This window comes from Larus michahellis, chromosome 9 (genome assembly GCF_964199755.1).
Source record: "Larus michahellis chromosome 9, bLarMic1.1, whole genome shotgun sequence".
Classification (NCBI taxonomy): domain Eukaryota; kingdom Metazoa; phylum Chordata; class Aves; order Charadriiformes; family Laridae; genus Larus; species Larus michahellis.
The window spans coordinates 19,821,225-19,840,575 of NC_133904.1; the positions used below are offsets into that span (position 1 = coordinate 19,821,225).

Here is a 19,351-nt window from a genome sequence, read left to right on the forward strand (position 1 = left end):
GAGAAATAGATACATGTATATTAAATACTATCTACGGCATATATGAGATCTATTCCTTCATCATCTGGCAATTTCACGAGTATTTTTAAGTATTTCCTATTACATCGACATGTCATTATGCTACCTGAAACTTTACCACCAATAATAAATGTACTTCTTCAAACAAGCATCAGTCATCAATCTGCAGCACGGGAACTTATTTATCACCATGTATTTTATCTCATTTCTGAAAGACTTTTGTTAGAACTTTATCCCTGGCACAAATAAATACAATGTCACTGAAGTCATACCTTTATCATCAATCAAATACACGTATCAACACAGAATTTGCCATTTTATAGTTTTTGTAAATGCTGTTAGCTGATTTGGAGCTATGCAAGGTATTACAAGAGGGCAGACCCTGTGCGGAAGAGCTTTCCATCTCTACAGATAGGTAATGTCTGGAGATCTATGTGGAAACGTAACGTATGTTTAAATTCATTTTGAGATTCTGTGATTCTAGTTTGAATTATCTTAAATAATCTACATAGAATTTTTAAATATTGATGTCTCTTGTGCACAATGAGCTACAGCTATAATTTGGAGAATCAAAGCCTACTCGCAGTACTCATACAAATTTACATTAGCACTTCAGTTTTTAAAATCTGTCTGCAGGGTATCGGCCTCAAACATTATTAAACATAGCCATTTTCGGGAAAAAGTCACACAAATTCATAGAAATTCATCTATTGAAAGCTTTCTTTCATCAGTGAGGCTGAGTTCTAATGGTAACAGCTGGATACTAGTTTCAGGACCTCCTTTAAACACTGCCCACCCGCAGCGGCTCAGTAAGCACCTGTTCACAGGAACAAGGAAAGACAGACGCATTGGGGTTTTTGAACTTAGGACGACTTTCCTACCACCATTCTACACCATTCTTTTCCTGAGGTGAAGGCAAAGTGCAATCTGCACCTGCGGGTCACAACTGGCACCTTCATGCAACTTGCAAATTCAAAATACTGGGAAATTTTGCTTTTCCGTTGTAAATAAGGTAGTTAAACTCCACTTAGTTGCTAAAAAATTTAATTGTCAGGGCTATGAATTATGAAAACCTGTTCACATTCCATTTCCTTTTTCTGTAAATAGTGTTCATGTGCATTTGCATGGTATTCCTTACAGTTCCCACTAAACAAATTGCAATGGCTTCAGAAAGAACCATCACAGTACTTAGGTCTTATTATGTGTTTGACAAAAACATATGCACACAAATTTATTTTGGATAATGCAAAGATTGAATTTAAACACGACTTTTCAAAGTGTAATCTAATTTCCTAATTTCTGCTGGTTTATATAACACAGCAATATTAGCTGCTTTACAGAGAACAATCTATTTTGTCATGTTTACTAGGAAAGAATTTAAAGAAATTCTATTACTCAATTTTACAATTTATACCTGGTGGCAGTATTTAAAACAAAACTAAAGACAGATACCACCTTAGCCTAATTTTAATATTAATTCTTTATAACACTTCTTTTAAAGCTCTCTATTAAAAACTAAGTTATACGCTAAAGTGGCAGGTGAGAAACATAAGATACAGAAGACAGAGCAGAAGAAAAGGGTCCTAAATTCTCAATTTCATGCAGGAAGGAGTTTCCTAGCATATGCATGGTGACCAGAGCCCAAGGGAGAGGATAAATGAAGCCTCATTTTTCCTACAGGAAGAGTAGCTAAATCATTACGAAGTCCACAAACTGCTGCCTACATAGCAACGACTATTTCAAAAGCCTCCTTAAGCCCTATGGTCTTTCAACAGCAGGAGAGCTTAAAGCATCCCAAAGAGATATCAGCTCCCTGTCCTCTACCCATCCTACCCCACGCTATGCCAACTATGAAGCACAGCACAGAATCAAAGGATTTGTACAGAAACAAAGAGCAATTCCATTGTCTTAAATCATAAGCTTTAGGAGACCTTTCAAGGATTAACAGAACATCAGAAGAAAATCTAGTTTTGCCAGTCAACAAATCTGGTAAGAGAAAAACCCCACCGCATACTAATAAAAACCTAAATTATTTAATATTTGAAAAAAAGATGAGTTCTTCGCTAATCGTTTTAATATTAAATGCAAGAATGTTTAAATGAAATAACAATTTTACATTGTTTCAAATTAGGAGAAAAGTACAATGATTATGAAATGCAGACTAAACGTAAAGCAAGAACAGTTATAAACAGAAGTATAGACTTTAAAACCAAAGATGTCAGAAGTCAAAGTAGTATATTTCAAAATTAAAAACATTTAAGAATTAAGGCACACAAATCTAAACCAAAGTAATTTTGTTTTCCTTGAAGATGTTAAATATCAATAGAAGAATCAGAAGTATAATTGTATATTAGGACTTAGCTTGATTCTGTGTAATATCAATTACACAGAATTGATTGCAGCTTAGCACTTCCATCAGCCTCTACAATCACATGAAGAGTTGCGCATAAGAATAAACTTTAAGCTTAAAATTAAAAAAAAAAGTTTACATGTCCTTATAAGCCAGCTTGTAATAATGAGTTTTCTAAATGAATGTGGCACAGCTGCAATACACACTTCATAAAACATAAAAAATGTAGGGAAGCTATAGAGACAAAAAAAATAAACATGCCATCAGTTACTTGCTTGAAGCTCTTCTTTTTTCTGGGGCTCAACTGGCCAAAAAGGAGTAAATACACTACACCACACAAGAATCAGAAGACAAAAGCAGACATTTGAAACAGAAGGTAACATGTTCATAAAATCTCTTCCTCATATTATTTTGACTTAAGACTTAAATGATCAGTCCCATCTCAATCAATACAACAATACATGAAGCAGCAAAGTTTTGGTGAAAAAGTATTTCCTCCTGTTTTGAATTAGTATAGCCTAGGTAACAGGCTTTCTAAATTCTCCACCTTCTTTTCAGGGAAAAAAAAAATATATCCCCTTTAACACAGTTACATGCATACACCAAGACATGTTTACATCCCTTACTCAAACACGATCTTTCAATTTCAAAATGCAGAACTCATTATTACAGGTACACAAAATTATTCCCATTGCATTTGGATTTCATTTAAGTTGCTGCTTTTTTCAGAGTTGTCCAATTGTGTTAGTAAAGTGCTACAGTACACACAAGCACACTGAAATTCACTGAACCAAGATTTATGTGAAATAAGAAAACCCAAGACTGGAGGACTCTCGTTTATCTGTCTGCAACTGTGCTAATGATTTCACTGCTAAATACGCATTCTTTGCTGTTAGGTGTCACAGTAGGTGTCTAATGCAGTGTACAGTATCCCGCAGGTACTACACAGGATAGGTACAACATTTTGAGGCATAATCTGAATCTACAAAATTGAATAAGATTAATCTAAGCAACAAAAAAATCCCAAAGGGGTTAGATATGAGGGGAAAACATTAACGTGCTCATGACCCCTTTTGACAAAAGTATTGAAAAAGACTTTTTTTGCACAAACGGAAGGAAAGGTTTACTAATTGAGAAATAACTAAATGATAGCAAGGAACGAGATACTCAAAAGATCCTCAGGCTGAAGTAGGAATACCGCAGTCATAATTCTGAATAGATACAATAAATGAAGAAAGCAATTAGTTTAAAGATTGGACTGTGGCTAAGATATTGAGTAAAAAGAGAATGATTCCATACTCATTTCCTTCCATACTCATCTGCAAGACCACAGAAACAACTTAGAGTATTAATAGTTTTTCTACTGCTAGTTTTCTGTATTGCCATTTATAAATAGAACAGCTTTCACACCATAAAAATCAGACTATAACCAATAATGAGATTCAATTATTAAGGAAACGTGATCTGAATTTTGAATAATTAGTTGCTGCCTTCAATAAACAGAAGTTCTAAAATAAGCCAGTCCACTCCAGAGGGAATTACTCTCTTGCCTGTTACAAAAGAACGACCCCCTGATACCCTGTACACACTACATTATTTGGACAACTCCACAAGGATCAAATACGCTGTATAAAATAGTTGAGGATAAATTAACCCTACAAAACCTCAGCTGGAAACATCATGTGTGGCCACAGTTCTGTAACAAGTAGTGTGGTTAAATTTTAGTAAACTTGTTAAGAAGAGATGGGAGGAACCTCATGTCCATATATTAAGGAAATTTTTTTTAGTGAAAATTCCCTCTTAAGTCTCCAAAATAGCACAGCATACAGGAAAAAACAATGGTGACAGAAGGAAATTTCTTCAGGAAAACGCTTGCTTTCCAATTAGCTCTGCTTGTCAACTTCCTTCACACAGTTTAGAGACACAAGAACAAATACTTCCGAGAGACTGCTGCAAACTGCAGTAAGATATTATTCTAAAAAACAAATGCAAAAGGAAACATAATTGGATTTGTTGAATAATAAAATTCAACGGAAAGAAATGAGAAGTGGTTCCTACGGTTCTTCTTTAAGACTCCACTTGTTCTTTCCCACCTAACACTGCCAACTCTACATTCAACTCAACAAAAATTTGAAACATTCAGCTGTAAGTCCCTTAAAGTAACAACGGTTACTGCTGTTTTGTAGAAATGGAGACAAGAAAAACCAGGCAGCTTTACTTTGTTACTTGCAATTGGAGAAGTGTTTCCCATGTGTACTTCTGTTGTAATGCACAACTATCCTCTGCGCTCAAAATAGAGATCTTCTCTAGCACCTATATAGCATACATGTTTCCTTCCCTTCCTCCTCTTTTAGAGGGGCATAAAACCTTTGATGTCTTCCACTCAAAAGCAGATGGTATGTGGAAGACTTAGGAGCACAAGGTACAAACATGTGTTTGGAAAGAATATCTCAAAAAAACACCCTAAGAAATGAAAATATGCTGCTTGTTTCTCACTAAAATGTCTAATGGTTGCTTCAGGGGAATCTGACTTTGATGGCACTTAAAAATCCAGCTGGAGAACATCTTGAGAAACAATGCTGTAGTCTTCTGTAGGCCATCTCTTCTACAGCAGTCTACTTGCCATATACAGGAAACTTGGCTTTTTCTGATGCTTCAACTCTTAACAAATGTAGCAAATTCAAATGCAGATAGCTCATTCTGATGGAACTCTCAATCTCTTTCCCCAGCAACTCAGGATGAAGCATAGCGCAGTGTGAATAAGCTGTAAGAATTTATATTTCTCCTATTCTTCAAGCTGAGGTAACAGTGAACATAAATGTCCCCTTTATTAGTCACGGCATATCACAAAGAATAAAGACAAAACCGAAGGGTTTTTACCAGTCAAAACATCCACAATAGGCACCGTACTATCTCTAGCACTTCAGTGTGCTGGCTATTTTACAAAGAGTGGACAACAATCCAAAATGGCGGCAAGTTACATATTGACCAAGCACTGGGGCATGCTTCAGTTCTAGAAGATCAACTAGGATTCACAAAACCAGACATTTCAAAAGAAATGAAAGACCTTAAATAGCATGAAGCTAAACATCTCATCCACTTGATCACGCACATCTTGGTAGACCTTTCCCTGACCTTGACATAAGTATCCGAAATGTTTCCCTGTAAATGCACCCTGCATTCATTGGATGAGTCTGGTATTGGGTTATCAACCAAAATTGTCATATACATCATCCAGCACAAGTAGAAAAGTTTTCATTATTGTATGCTAACTTCCCAGTTGCCAAAACCAGACAAAAAAAAAATAATCTGTAAGTACCATGGGACAGCAAGTAAGTCCTCCAGTACCAGAAAACATGTATCAGTACATGTCACTGTGTTCAGTTTGCAAATGAGCTATCTGAGCTTCTTTAGGTTCTAGATAGATCATCTGCATTCACCCCTGTTTCTCCTCAGTGCTACGCAGCTGGCACAGAACTTTCTTCTGTAATAAAAAGCTTCTATAGACTGGCTGGTTGATAAAGTCTACTCTTGCATTATTGCTTCTTTTCTGGAGCCTGTGACCAAAACAACCTCATCAGTCTAAAGAACAGTTCAGGAACCATAATCCATACGATATACTGTATCTCAGATCTAACCCAAGATGATTTTTTAGGATTAAAAGGAAAGCGAGTGAAGAGTTGTGTGTCAGATTAATGGCAAAGCTGAAAATGGTGGCTTCAACGGCTATGCTGCAGATCAGAGTGCTGACAGAGGCTATCAGATCTAACACTGAGAATGCCAGTGTACATCCTGCTGTCGTAGTATGAACAGCTCTAGTAAATCTCTTTACTTGCTCAACTGGTTCAATTGATTATCCATGTACAAGGAATTCCTTTCCACATTATTTACAGATTGAAGTGTAATGAGTGCTGCCACGGAGAGTTTGCTTTACAATTCCAAAAGACTTTTGGAGTGAGCAACCTCTCAGTACTCTGCTTAATGATGAAGGCTGTTAAACTAGAACTTTTACATTACCTAACAGTATTAACACTTCTGTAATTAAAGCATATCATAACCCAATCTAATTTCTGTTAACCTCTTCCCAAGATTTTTACAGATAGAACAGACATAAGTCATGATTCTAGCAGAGATTCTGCATCATCCAAAGTGAAGTGGGACTTTTTGGTCTCTGTGTAAAGAAACATCCTTTGCTCCCTCCACTACCTCCTATGAAGCAGCTCATTGAGATTCCTCAGAATGAAGCAGCAACAAAAAAGCAGTACAAAAGCTAAAAATCGGATTTATATTGGAGTAACTGAAGAAGAGGTTGCTTGGTTCGATAGGTGTGCTGGTGTTGAGAGGATGCAAAAACTGAATCTGTATGTTCTGGATACGAGTTCTCCATGTTCAAGCACATTTTATGATAAAAGTTCATTGTTAGTACAAGAATAGACTGTTCCATTTGATATTGAACTTCTCTGCCAATTTTTTCTTCCTGAAGTCACACAAGTGAAAACAGAAAGAAAGTTCCTCATTCACCTGACCTCACAGAAATTTTCACTTGCTTCAAAAGAACATCGCAATTCTAGAAACTAGAATAAATAGTTATAACCTAGGAAATACTATAACCATGCCACAAAGCAACAGAACTTAGCACAACAAATAGTAGGTAATAAGTATTTTAGATGTTGTTTTTAAATACTCAGTTTTAACATCCTGACTGTCACTATGTACTGTATTTAATTGCAAACACACTTTAACTTAAGAAATACTAACATATTTATCAGGTTCAATATTCACTATGTAAAAAATAAAACTCACCCCTCTTTCTGTGTGATGATGCCAAATCCAAATCAACATTTCGCCTTCCACTCTAGATTGAAAGATTAATAAAAGCCTCATTTCTTTAGGTGAACATATGTGGTGTATAATATTTAAGTATTTAAAATGCATCCCTCACCCATAAAAGTGGGAAAGTTAACAGAACTATAATAATTTCAACTGGTTTTTTTAGCACCATTACTTTCTCTTAACAATGGTGGTTATTAGAAGAGAACAAATGTTTCAGATGTACTTCCCACCTAAATAATTACTGACAAACTCTAAATACATAATGCTAGTTTACTTACCAATGAATAACCTTCCTCATCTGATTCTGGCTGAGATAAATCAGATTCACTTCTTGACTTAATCAGTCTGTAGTTTGAGTTTGCGTGGATTGAGCGACTTTCTGCAGTAAGACTTTCACTTCTGCTTCAGGTGCACACACATTTGTGCACACACGCACACACAGAAAGAAAATACTGATATTAGGCAAAGGTAAGAGTTGATAGTCAAGTTTAGCAGGTACCACCATTTTATCTGGGAGCAGACTACCACAGAACGTCACAAGACCACACCAAAGAGGAAAAAAGTGGTCTGATGGCTTCGATTATTATGCTTATAATGGGTATTAGTAAACTTTGTTACTTCATAACACCCTTATTGGTCAACTGAACAAATAGCAACCTCAAAAGACTGATCATTCAAGTGCCGTGGTAAGTATTACACACAGTATACAGAAACGCTTCTGAGCTGAGAGGACAAGAAAACAGAGACAGAGTAAGTGGGTGAAAAAGCACTGAAGTTATTAAAAACCCACCCATAAAATGCATCCTAAAGCCGATATGCTGGAGATGAAAGCCACTTTGACGACAGCGGCAGCCACCCACACTTTAGAGACTAGATTTCCAAAAAGAGGCAAAAAGAATGAATCGTACTGGATATATATAATCTCCCTCTGAACTTGCCATCAATACCTTCATTTAAAATACCAGAGCTGAGTTTCTGCGTACTAGAAGCCTAAGTAGACTCAGGAGTTCACCTGTAGCACCCGCTACACAATTACTTTGTTATATTCTAATACACACACAGATATCTAGAATAAAAGTTTAAATGGGTCAAGTTTAGAATAAAACTGTGTTACCAAGAATATCTCAGGTTATCAACATCAAAATGCACTATGTAGTACTTCCACTATTTAAATTATACACTTCTCCAATTCAATGAGCTGTCTGGCTTTATTTTGTTATTCTCTTGTATCTAATAACAGTGTCTCGCACATGCCAATATGCTAGGAATATTTATAAAAATCAATCATGAACAACACTTTTTTCACAATAGGCTTTGAAACTTTGCTTTCAAACATATCCTATAATTTTTTTTGGGGCACTACTATATAGGACTTTGGTAAAGTTCAAGAAAATACAAATATGGTAAAAAAAAAATCCAGACACAAACAAATTTTAGGAAAAATAAAGAATTTTTCCAATTACCTCAAATGATCTGCATCTCAAATACACCTGATTGTTCATTACTACTCATCACTAAGCCCAACTTTGAAAAGTAAATATGGTCCGCACAGAATAATACTTTTATTGAGGTTTAGTTAATGTGGACAAAGAAAATTGAGAAAAATCACTGTTCTTAACAAAAACATAACATGGCTCTAGGCAAAAATCTCCTTTTAAAAAAAATTCTAAGAATCCTCAGAGGAAAACTGTGGTTATTTAATCAGTTAAAAAGGAAGCAGAGAATAATTAACTATTCTAAGCAGTCAGCAAAGCTCACCTTGTCATGAGTCCAATCCCCTCAGGAGCAGCAGAGGGAGGTTGCTGTAACTGTCCATCCTCCCTTCGTTTCTGGAGCTCCTCAATAACAGGGCTTACTCCTAAGATCAATAAGGCACACCTGTGGATCACAGAGTTGCACGCAGCAGTATACACATCCTGACCTTCTGTCAGATCAGTGCTGATTCTTCGTTCCTGCTGAGACTGAGGAGGTGGATCATCAAGTCTAGTCCCAGTCCCAGTATTCATCCTATCTCGATCCCGACTGCGAGCTACTTCACGGGCTGATAGGAAACATTGAAATATTTCTGTAACATGCAACACAAAAAGAAGGTCTTAACTTCTAGACAAAGCTACACAGAATGAAGTATTCATCTACATCTTAAGCTAAAAACTGCCCCACTACAAAGAACAATGAATATTTTTCCAACAGTAAAAGAACACATTAATAATACAAAGCTACAAAAGAAGTCATGCGAACAGGTTAAATGAAGCATTTACACAATGTTAAGTTTAAAATGAAGAGGAAAATGCAATTTGACAGAACACTAAACACTCTTTCAGTGTCTTACTGCAACCCAACTCCTGTTTGGATAGCATCAAAGAGAAAGAGATTATTTCATGTTTGACTTTTAGCAGACGTACATAAAGTAATGCTTCTGTAAATCTGTATTCCAGACACCAGCATATCTGTAATTCAATACTGAAACCGTTTCAGGGTTTTATTAGCTTTGGTCAGTACAATGAAGATCCTATTAACATTCTTAGCCTTCACTTTGCTTACTTCTGCTATTGTCTTATGTGTCAGATTCTTCTAAAGAAGCCGTGTGTGAGACTGCATCATCTCTGTCTAAAGACCTAAAGCTCTCTTGACTTAATCATTTTCATTTTAAAAGATGCAGTTCCCATTTGGAAAGGCAAAGGAAAATCCAAACACTTCCTCATGGATATCAATAGTGAGAAGCAGTAAGGCATCAAGGACACAAACTGAACTCTGCATGTCAGGACCAGCTTCCCTGAGGATCTCCAGTAGAAAAGTCACCATCCTCCTACTTATTTGTGCCCGTAACATTACTGTCTGTCTGGATATTTCTGGATACATTTCCTTTATTGTACACAGAAACTCTGTCCAGGCAGAATTTGAGAACACTGAGCATGTGCCCAGGATAACTGCATTATCAAGCAGCAAAGCATATTACATCTACTGAACGGGTAACATATGTGTAACACCTTCTAGAACCATAAATCACGTCATGAATGAGCACTTCAACGTACACTTTCAGGAAAGCTTACAAATACCAAACTTGGACTAAAACCTCAAAGCTTTTAATAGATTCAAGAAGAGATAGTCAAAGATACAAGTGAACCCCAACTCCGTCAACCCACTGTTATCAACAGCAATTTTGTTTCCAAACTTCAGAATAACACTACCTTTCAAAGCTTATTACATACAAGATTAATACATACAAACAAAGCCAAAATTCTACATATAAATACTGATGAAAACTCAGATATCTGCTGAACAGAAGTTTAGAGAAAACAATATGAAGCCTATTAGTCTTGTAGATAGTGCATATAAGAAGTGCTGGTATATGTCGGATGCCCTGAGAATGGCCCACAAAGACAGACCAGTTGCCAAGTATTCACATAGCCTTCTGTCAAAAGACTTTTCTGAGCCAATAACGGCACTACAACATTTTATAAAAATAAACTTATAATCTTTATGCAGACAAATCTTTCATAATCTTTTAAATAATTTCTCCATTTTACCTCGGAGACAAAAATATATTGTCCTTCCAAAGCACATGACATTATTGACGCACATAACGAGTACTTACTACCAGCTGTCATAACTTCATGTTCTCTTTCCTCCTCCTCATCTTCTTGTTCTGGGTGTCCTTCTTCTCTGTCCCGTTCTGCCTGCTCCTCCATTTCCGCTTCTTCATCAATTGTCCGAGTAAAAGAATGTTCTTGACTATCAACATCAGCAGATTCTTGGTTATCTAACATCTTGATTAAAAAAATGTATATATACAGCAAAATTAATTCTCACCAAAATGAAAGATGAACATAAAAGGACATAGGTACTTAGTATGTTTTTTTCCTATCAAAAAGATACTTTTGATATTGTGTGATACAAACAACAGACAGCTGTTTACATTCAAGGCTTTAAATACATAAACTGGAGAATTTAATTTTCCTTTAATAAGTGTTACGGAGATTATTTGCAGAAAAACATCTCCATGTAATGCTTACTTAGACTCGATTGTCAAACTTTGACACTTCAGCATCAAAGCCTTTAGCAAACACATGCTGTTGTCTCTTAAAATTTTATCCCTTTAAAAAGGACATTAATATGATAAAACCTACTTTGATGGACAGGATTTTGTTACTTCAAGTGATACACAATATGTTCCTATTTTTAGTCTTAACAGTCATGAACTTGCAGTTCTTTTCCTCCCTTTTATTTCAATGAAATTAAACAGATGCACACCCCAAGGATCAAAGATTAGCACCTCACAGAGGTTCACAAGAAGAGTAATAGTCTTAGAATTTGAATTGTAAAAATCTTTTTGACTGAGTGGATATATTTGAGTTGATGCTTTCCTTCAAGTTGCAGATATAAGTGCTGACCAGTAAAATACTTACTACCTAATAGACAATTTTCCAACGCAGGAAACAGCTTTAGACAATCTGAAGGCAAAGCTTTAGATGTAAAACATACAGTTACACCAGAGATTTTAGATACTTTAGAAGGTAATTAATCCTATAAATCTTGGGACATACACATCCCACCAGCATAATTCATCTGCCCTCTCCTGGCAGTTTTCCTCTCCAAAAAAACAGAAGGTCTTGGTGGCAGGAGATCATGGTCACTAGCACCTCTTGTTTATTCTCGTCATTCTATCGTTAAGCCCATGTATACTATGAAAATGCAAACCAGCTATTTTTTCCTCAATAGTATTAAACCTGATATCTCCCTGAAGCAACAGATCCACTGCATACATTTAGATTTGCTGTGATGCATCTGCACAATAAACTTGAGGATTTCCGTGTGTAATGGACCTTATTGCACACACACAGTACTCGGTACCTAACTGTGAGCGTACACAACAGCTACAACATGAAGCAACAGATGTATTATGTGTTTAGAAAACAATCACCCTGCATATGCTTGGTAAGCCAGAGAACCACCAAGCTTAATGTATGCATACTGTCCTGTGTACACATACTACATCCAATGCTTTCAGAAGTGCTGAATCTCTTGCAGATATGTTAGACCCCTACCATGAGAAAGAAAGGGACAAAGACACATATGCCCTTAACATTAATTAAAAGGAGAAAACAGACCTACACAATTTTTAAAAGCATCTGTTCTGTATAATATAGCAAAAAGCCTCATAATCCTTATGTCAAATAAGAATTTCCCCGATTAAAAAATCCCACTTGTAGATTGTAAACAGCAATTTAAAATCCTATCAGAGAAACCCTAATCCTACTTCAAGAACTATCTTGTAATGCCTAACCAGTCCCCAACCTTGAGTAATTCAATGAACATTTATATCATCAATTCTGACCAGGCTTAATAAAACAATTCAGAAGTTACCACCATGCTAGTTCCAGGCCCATCCTAGCATGTCTAACATTCACGTTAGGACTAAGAAGAGAATCTGGACGGGGAGGAAGGAAAAAGGGGTGAGGTAAGGCAGGGAAGGGGAACACAGAGGTGCAGAGAGGGACAGACACCAGAGGGCCAGATAACTCAGTTGGGTTCAGGAATGGCAGCCAAGCTGTGGCCTGGTCAACACAGCTAAGCAATCTACATCTAAGTTGTAGGCTTCTATGGTGCTGCATACTAGTGCTATGTTTACAGGTAAAACTGGGCTTCAGGCTGTGCTTGAGTTAAATACTGTCAATCAATGATTTGTTTCCATTGATTTAATACCACATGTACTACAGATCAATAGACTCCTAATTATACATTGCCCATTTTCATTTGCGAACTCCTGAAAGTTTTTCAGCAAGGGAGAACAAAAATGCTAGCAGCATTATGAATTATGTAATATTTTCTTAATACACGGTAAAGCCTGAAGAACCGAAAAGAGATTTCCAGGCTTACCCATCTGTCTCTTGAGGATGACCTAGTCTGAATAAGTTCCATGTTCTTGCAGGCAAGCAAGCGACTCCGAACTTTATATACACAACGGTATACTTCTGCCAAGGCTTTGCCAGGCTGGTACCTACAAAAGAGAGACCCAAACCAGAAAAAAAAAAATCATAGAAATTTTCTTTTAAAATTTAAAGTTGGATTTTTAAAAGCAGCTTTAATTTACTTGCCTGCTCTCACCACAAGCTTGACTAAGTAAACTTGTATGTTTCAGAAGAGCCGCAAGAACAAATCTGGACACAGTATCGAGGAGTGATTCATTACTTAATGTTGCGGTATCCCAATCTGAAAATAGAAAGGATTCATCAAAACTGGTGACTGTTTCCAACAAACAAATATATTTTCAATGACATCATTAAAAAAAATCTCCACCCATTTAAAACTTTCAATCTAGAAGTAGTTCAACGCTTAAGAAATAAGTTTAGCATCAGTAACGCCTAAATACACTGCTTCAGACAAACGTGTTCCGGTCTACCCAAGGTACTCCAGTTTAACATCCAGCCAAGGGTCTCCACGCAAACTGCCACTAGAGACTCCAAGAGCTGAACTCAGGGTGCAACCTCTCCTTCAAGCGAGGATACTGCACTGGAGCTCTTCTCTTTACAGAGACATTCATTTACATGGAACTTGTTCAGAAACATGCCATATTTGAGATTTTCTGCTCTTTTACCCATGGTTGAAACCACATTCAAAAATTATTTCACAGACTCACTTATGAGGAAAATGCCTTATCTCCAGCAGGAAAGCCAACTATTAACACAAGCACAAGCTTAAGCAAAAGCTTCACTGCTAATATTAACAAAAGATATTTTCAGGTCTCAAAATTAAGGTTTGTCCAGTATTTTCAGAGACTGACTTTTTCATGTCAAAATAATTTTCCCCCAGTTTAAAAAAACCACTACGAAAATAACATTGTTCTGAATGTTGTTTTGAATTACTGTCTACTGTTGTAGACAGTACATTATCCATGAGCCAACAGTGTGCCCTTGTTGCCAAAAAGGCCAATGGAATCCTGGGCTGCATAGGGAAGAGTGTGGCCAGTAGGTCGAAGGAGGTCATTTCCCCCTCTACTCTGCACTGGTGAGGCCACAACTGGAATACTGCGTCCAGTTTTGGGCTCCCCAGTTCAAGAGGGACAGGGAACTGCTGGAGCGGGTCCAGCGAAGGGCAACTAAGATGACTGAGGGACTGGAGCATCTCCCTTATGAGGAAAGGCTGAGAGAGCTGGGACTCTTTAGCCTGGAGAAGAGAAGGCTGAGGGGAGACCTTATTATGGCATACAAGTATCTAAAGGGTGGGCTGAAGGAGGATGGAGCCAGACTCTTTTCAGTGGTTCCCAGTGGCAGGATGAGGGGCAATGGGCACAAGTCAGAACATAGGAAGTTCCGTTCAAATACACGGAAAAACTTCCTTACAGTGAGGGTGACAGAGCACTGGAACAGGCTGCCCAGGGAGGTTGTGGAGTCCCCTTCTCTGGAGATTTTCAAGACTCGCCTGGATGCAGTCCTGAGTAATGTGCTCTAGGCAATCCTGCTCTAGCAGGGGAGTTGGACTAGATGATCTCTAGAGGTCCCTTCCAACTCTGAAGATTCTGTGATTCTGTGAATAACTGAACTGCCAAGCAAACCTCCACAAGGTACCATAATTTTTCATGGAAGAAACAATATTACTGTCCCACTTCCTTCAAATATCTTATAATATTTTTTTCAATTAAATATTATCCATGAATCCTTGTAAACTGCTGTAGAAATCACAAAAATTTACCTGGCCACATAAAGTTTAGTCTAAAACACCTGCTCCTCAGCAAGTTCCATTACTTTGCATTTGATACTACACTGTCACCATACAACTTTCAGTCAGTTTGCATTGTGAAAAGAGCAGAATCCATCAGCTTCTAAAATACCCAATTCCACAATCAAAATAATACATATAATAAAACATTACTCATCTCCGATTTTGCAAAAAGACAACCAGCATTTTTTACTGGAATTCCTACTTCGGTGGAATTCTGCAACAGATTTCTCTGTGTTGCTCTCCACAGGCACACAATACTATTTGTTGTCTTCTTGATCTGGCGTAGCTTGGCCAGAGCTACAGAAAAATGATCTCTGGATCCAGTAGAGAGTCACAGTACAACAGCAATGCTTAGCGGATCTCATTAAAAGGAGACCTGGGAAGCTTGAGCAGGAACCCAGATTTTAGGCAATAAGCCTAAGAACCATTAATACTGTCTAGGCCAGCCTCCCAGAGACTTGAAACACAAAAGATGACTTATCCCCTTCATCCATTCCTAACAGATTTTGCAAGTTACTTTGCCTTCCCCCATCTATTTCCCATCAATTTTTCTTTTTACTTCCAAGTTTCACCCTGGTCTACCAGGAAAACAGAAACACCAACAAAGAAGCAAACAAGAGTCTCTTTTTTCCAGTTTGGAGGGGAAAAGAATATTGAACTCGTATGTATGCCAAACACTGGAATCAACATCTAAAATAAGTAACAGAAAAAGCAAAAGAAGGGGGACATGAAAATAAATTAAGTTTATCATGTCACAGAATTAAAATCCTTGCCAAAGAAAATATAGGATTCTGCTAGGCATGTAACTGAAGCATGCAATATGCTTTTAGCACACGCATATATTTTTAGCATCTTACCTTTACTAACAGCATAGTCTTGCATACTCATCCAGAGGCTTCTCGCTGGCTCTTTTGTACAACCCAAGGCCAAATCAACATAGACAGAAATCTCAGGTCTCAGCTTATAATCAAATGGTTTCTGTTCCTCATTTCCAGATAGGGCCACTTCTAATAAGGAGCTCATGCATTTGTCTAACAGAAGGGAAATACTTACGAAGTTAAACTCTGCAGATTTGGAGGATTACATTCATCTATCTAAAAGTGTATAACACAGCTTTCACTATCCACTTTGTTTAAAAAAAAAAAATCAAGACATCCAATTGCTCAACTACAAACCCATGTTAAATAAGGAATAAAGTGACTTAGAGTTAGAATTTACCTAAAACATAGGAAGATTTAGAAGCATTATCCAACTCTGTTTCAATAGCATAAATCTGTATCATTAATTCTACCTGAACTATATAGCCATACGCTTGCAATTATTGTATCTTCAGACATGGACCCATTTCAAAATACCATGTCTAGTAAATTAAGTCTTGAAGTAGTCTACTCAGAATGAGAAGGAGATGTGAACAGGCCACAGAGAAGTGTAAGTGCATTATTCAGATAGGAAGGGATGACTAGAAAATACTAATGCTGAGTCCTGTTAACACTTCCGGTAGATAAGAAGGATTTAAATTTGTTAATAGTATTATTTCTAATTAACAAAAATTCCACTTTTTAAGTAGAATACAACTTAAGATAATCTTTTTCAATAATAAATATGAACAATGGAACCCCTGGCGTGTCTGTTAAATGCCGAGCATCTAAGAGTAAAATATGTAAAATTAACTCAGGAAAGTCTGTGTTACTTCTTTCACTGAGAAATTGCAGATTTTTTTCCTTCCACATGCATTTCCAAGACCCTTTGTAAACTACAGCAAATACTTAAATATCCTTTTTCCAACTTTTTGTATTACTACATAAATAGACAAGAATGCTGAAAGACAAACCCTAAGCACACAGATTTATTCAAACATCAGCAGAAATTTCCAAACTGAACACAAATATTTATAATGACAATTAGACACTTGCATTTAACAGCTTACCTAAATGAGGAATATCCATTTCCACTCCATCACTGAAAAGTGGAGTTTTCAACCAATAGGCTGTATCTTGTTCCTCAGGGGACACTGGAGGTCCTTGAAGCATGCCACCAAGACAGCGCCCAATGAGCAAAGCTACAGTTCTCTCCAGATCAACAAGCCATACCCAAGACTGAGCAGGCTGTGGTAAGGGCACTCCAGCAGGATCAATTAATTCAGGTCCACCTAACAAGTATTAGCAATGAATTGTCAAATTAGTCACTGCTGCCCAGATGTTAAAAACAATTCCAAAATTAGTAAAATTAATGACAGATCTTGTTAGTATTTCCCAGTTAATAGCAGATTTACCCCTCAGCCAACAACCTGTAAACTGAAGAAACAGCAGTTAGGACAAACAAATAAGTTAACATTATACCTTCAGTGGCAGCAGAGGCCATCACCATTCATGGTACAACTGTTCAGAAACCAGTAAAGGCTCTTTCAAACTCTGCCCAAGCACCAAAATAGGTCCAATACATATTCCTTTGTGTTCTGATAAACATGCATAGATAAATGATACAACTGGAAACAGCACTTAATAAAAGCAGAAAACTTTGCCAAAAACATTAATAAAAAATTCAATGAATGGCAAATAAGTCATATAGTTTAGTTTCAGGCAGTCCTGTGAGAAGGCAGGGAGCTGGAATCAATCATCCTTATGGGTTCCTTCCAACTTGAGATATTCTACGATTCTAAAAGCAGTGTTTCTTTTGCAAGTAAAGAATGGTATTTTCATGTATTACAGACTTCGTATTTTCAGTTATATAGTTGCCATATTGCTCTTGGATTCCCACTCAAGTCAATATACATTCTGGTTTGACAGAATAAAGAAGTTTGCCTGCAGCTCAAAATATTTTACATCAAGGGATGTTAATACATTTAAGAATTTGGAAAGGAGATGTAACAAGACACTTTGCTTAAAAAAAAGCACCATCTTTAAACAGAAGGTTAAACTTCCATTATAAAGAGGTAACGTCATTCTTCATTTTTCAGATTAAATCTGTGTTAGTTATTACGCTTACCATGAAGTGGCCACTGTAATTCTTGATCTTCTAAAAGGGCTGCAGCAGGTAACAGCCTATTAAGACGATCTAAAGGTGGCAAGAGATCTAGCAGGTAACTCAACAAAGGTCGAGCTACTGATACTGGCAGTAACAATAACGAGTTGACAATCTGAGAGAGCATACTACCAGCAGCCGATACATAAATTACATCTACAGAGAGGAAAAAAAAAAGCACAATTTAATAAGTCAGAAAGAATCGCATAAAAATATATCAGCTGTCTCAACATGTCTCAACTGAACATGTTGAATTGGGGATTTGTTTAATAATTATTAATCCACTCTACATTTTACTTCTGAGCTTTTCAGTAATCTCAAATACATCAAGTAATCTCAAAGTACATTTTATGCACTTTTAAAAAGAGAAATCTAGAACAAAACTGAAACGATATCCTCTCTATTCTATATTTTTCCTGTATGCAACAAGTTAAATCAAAAACATGAACCAGATGCTATCCTTGGGTGGACACTTCTCCTCCTTTGGGGGAGGCTTGGGATGTCTACTTTATGCAGACATAGGGAAAATAAAGTATTTTGTTATTCAAATCTAAACAAACGAGAACTGCCCTAAGCTTACAGAGCCACCATTACTGATTTTTCCATGAACATTTACCTCTCAGTTTTTCCCCAACACTACCATTCCAAGAGCTTTCCTTAAGCAGCGTTGCAGAACGGGAATAGATATCTGTAGCATGAGGCAATAAAAGCTGAAGGTGTTTGTGAAGCAGCGCCACACTGCTAGAATTCTAGAAGGAAAGAAACAACCAAATATAAGAATAATTCTAAAAATGTATTTAAGGGGTTCATTATTTAAATCAGTTTAGCTTTCACATACTCAGAAACAGGAATCTTACATTCTGGTGCTCATGCGTATTGAATTTATCCCCCCATGCCCCCCACCAAATTATAAAAATAAGAACACACACCTCACTAACACTGTTGATGTGGCAATAAGCCAGCAACTGTTTCTGTAGGGAACATAAAAGCTCATGAAGATGAGCAGGTTGGCTGTTTTCTGATGATGATGTACCCAGTAAAAATTTATCACTATTTTTTTCCAGTTCTCCAAAGGCTTGGTCCTATTAAGACAAAAAGCGGGGGGAAGAGCAATTAACTCTGTCTTCAAATGCTATAATACTTTACTATCACCTTAAAAAGAAGCATTTTTACCTTTACCATGTGCACCTGTGATTATCAAAGAAATCGGGAAATGTCCAGTGGATCACGGGATAACCAAACTTGAAACTACAATCGTTTAGAATGCCACAGTAGTGACGGTGATAACTGTCAAGTGAACATTTCTAGTCTAAAGAGGGTATTTTCAGATGTGGAAATATTTTCATTCAACTCGCCAAGGACAACTGGATGAAAGAAATCACTTCCCACCCTCACCCCCACATCACAATA

At 36.9% G+C, this 19,351-nt stretch overlaps 1 protein-coding gene across 15 annotated transcripts in view; it reads right to left on the bottom strand.

Moving 5' to 3' along the window:
- HERC1 (HECT and RLD domain containing E3 ubiquitin protein ligase family member 1) overlaps positions 1–19,351 on the bottom strand; it is a 122,984-nt gene that overhangs the window by 48,650 nt on the left and 54,983 nt on the right. For 9 of the 15 annotated variants that reach the window (XM_074599724.1, XM_074599728.1, XM_074599733.1 and 6 more), the window contains 11 exons: positions 18,871–19,023; positions 18,558–18,690; positions 17,906–18,097; positions 16,848–17,069; positions 15,778–15,951; positions 13,297–13,411; positions 13,079–13,199; positions 10,797–10,968; positions 8,960–9,266; positions 7,480–7,603; positions 7,172–7,223 (listed from right to left, as the gene is read on the bottom strand). In XM_074599724.1, the coding sequence (XP_074455825.1) occupies positions 7,172–7,223; positions 7,480–7,603; positions 8,960–9,266; positions 10,797–10,968; positions 13,079–13,199; positions 13,297–13,411; positions 15,778–15,951; positions 16,848–17,069; positions 17,906–18,097; positions 18,558–18,690; positions 18,871–19,023 (1,765 nt within the window). The remainder of the gene's footprint in view (positions 1–7,171; positions 7,224–7,479; positions 7,604–8,959; positions 9,267–10,796; positions 10,969–13,078; positions 13,200–13,296; positions 13,412–15,777; positions 15,952–16,847; positions 17,070–17,905; positions 18,098–18,557; positions 18,691–18,870; positions 19,024–19,351) is intronic. The other 6 variants (XM_074599731.1, XM_074599737.1, XM_074599730.1 and 3 more) reach the window with 3 other exon arrangements.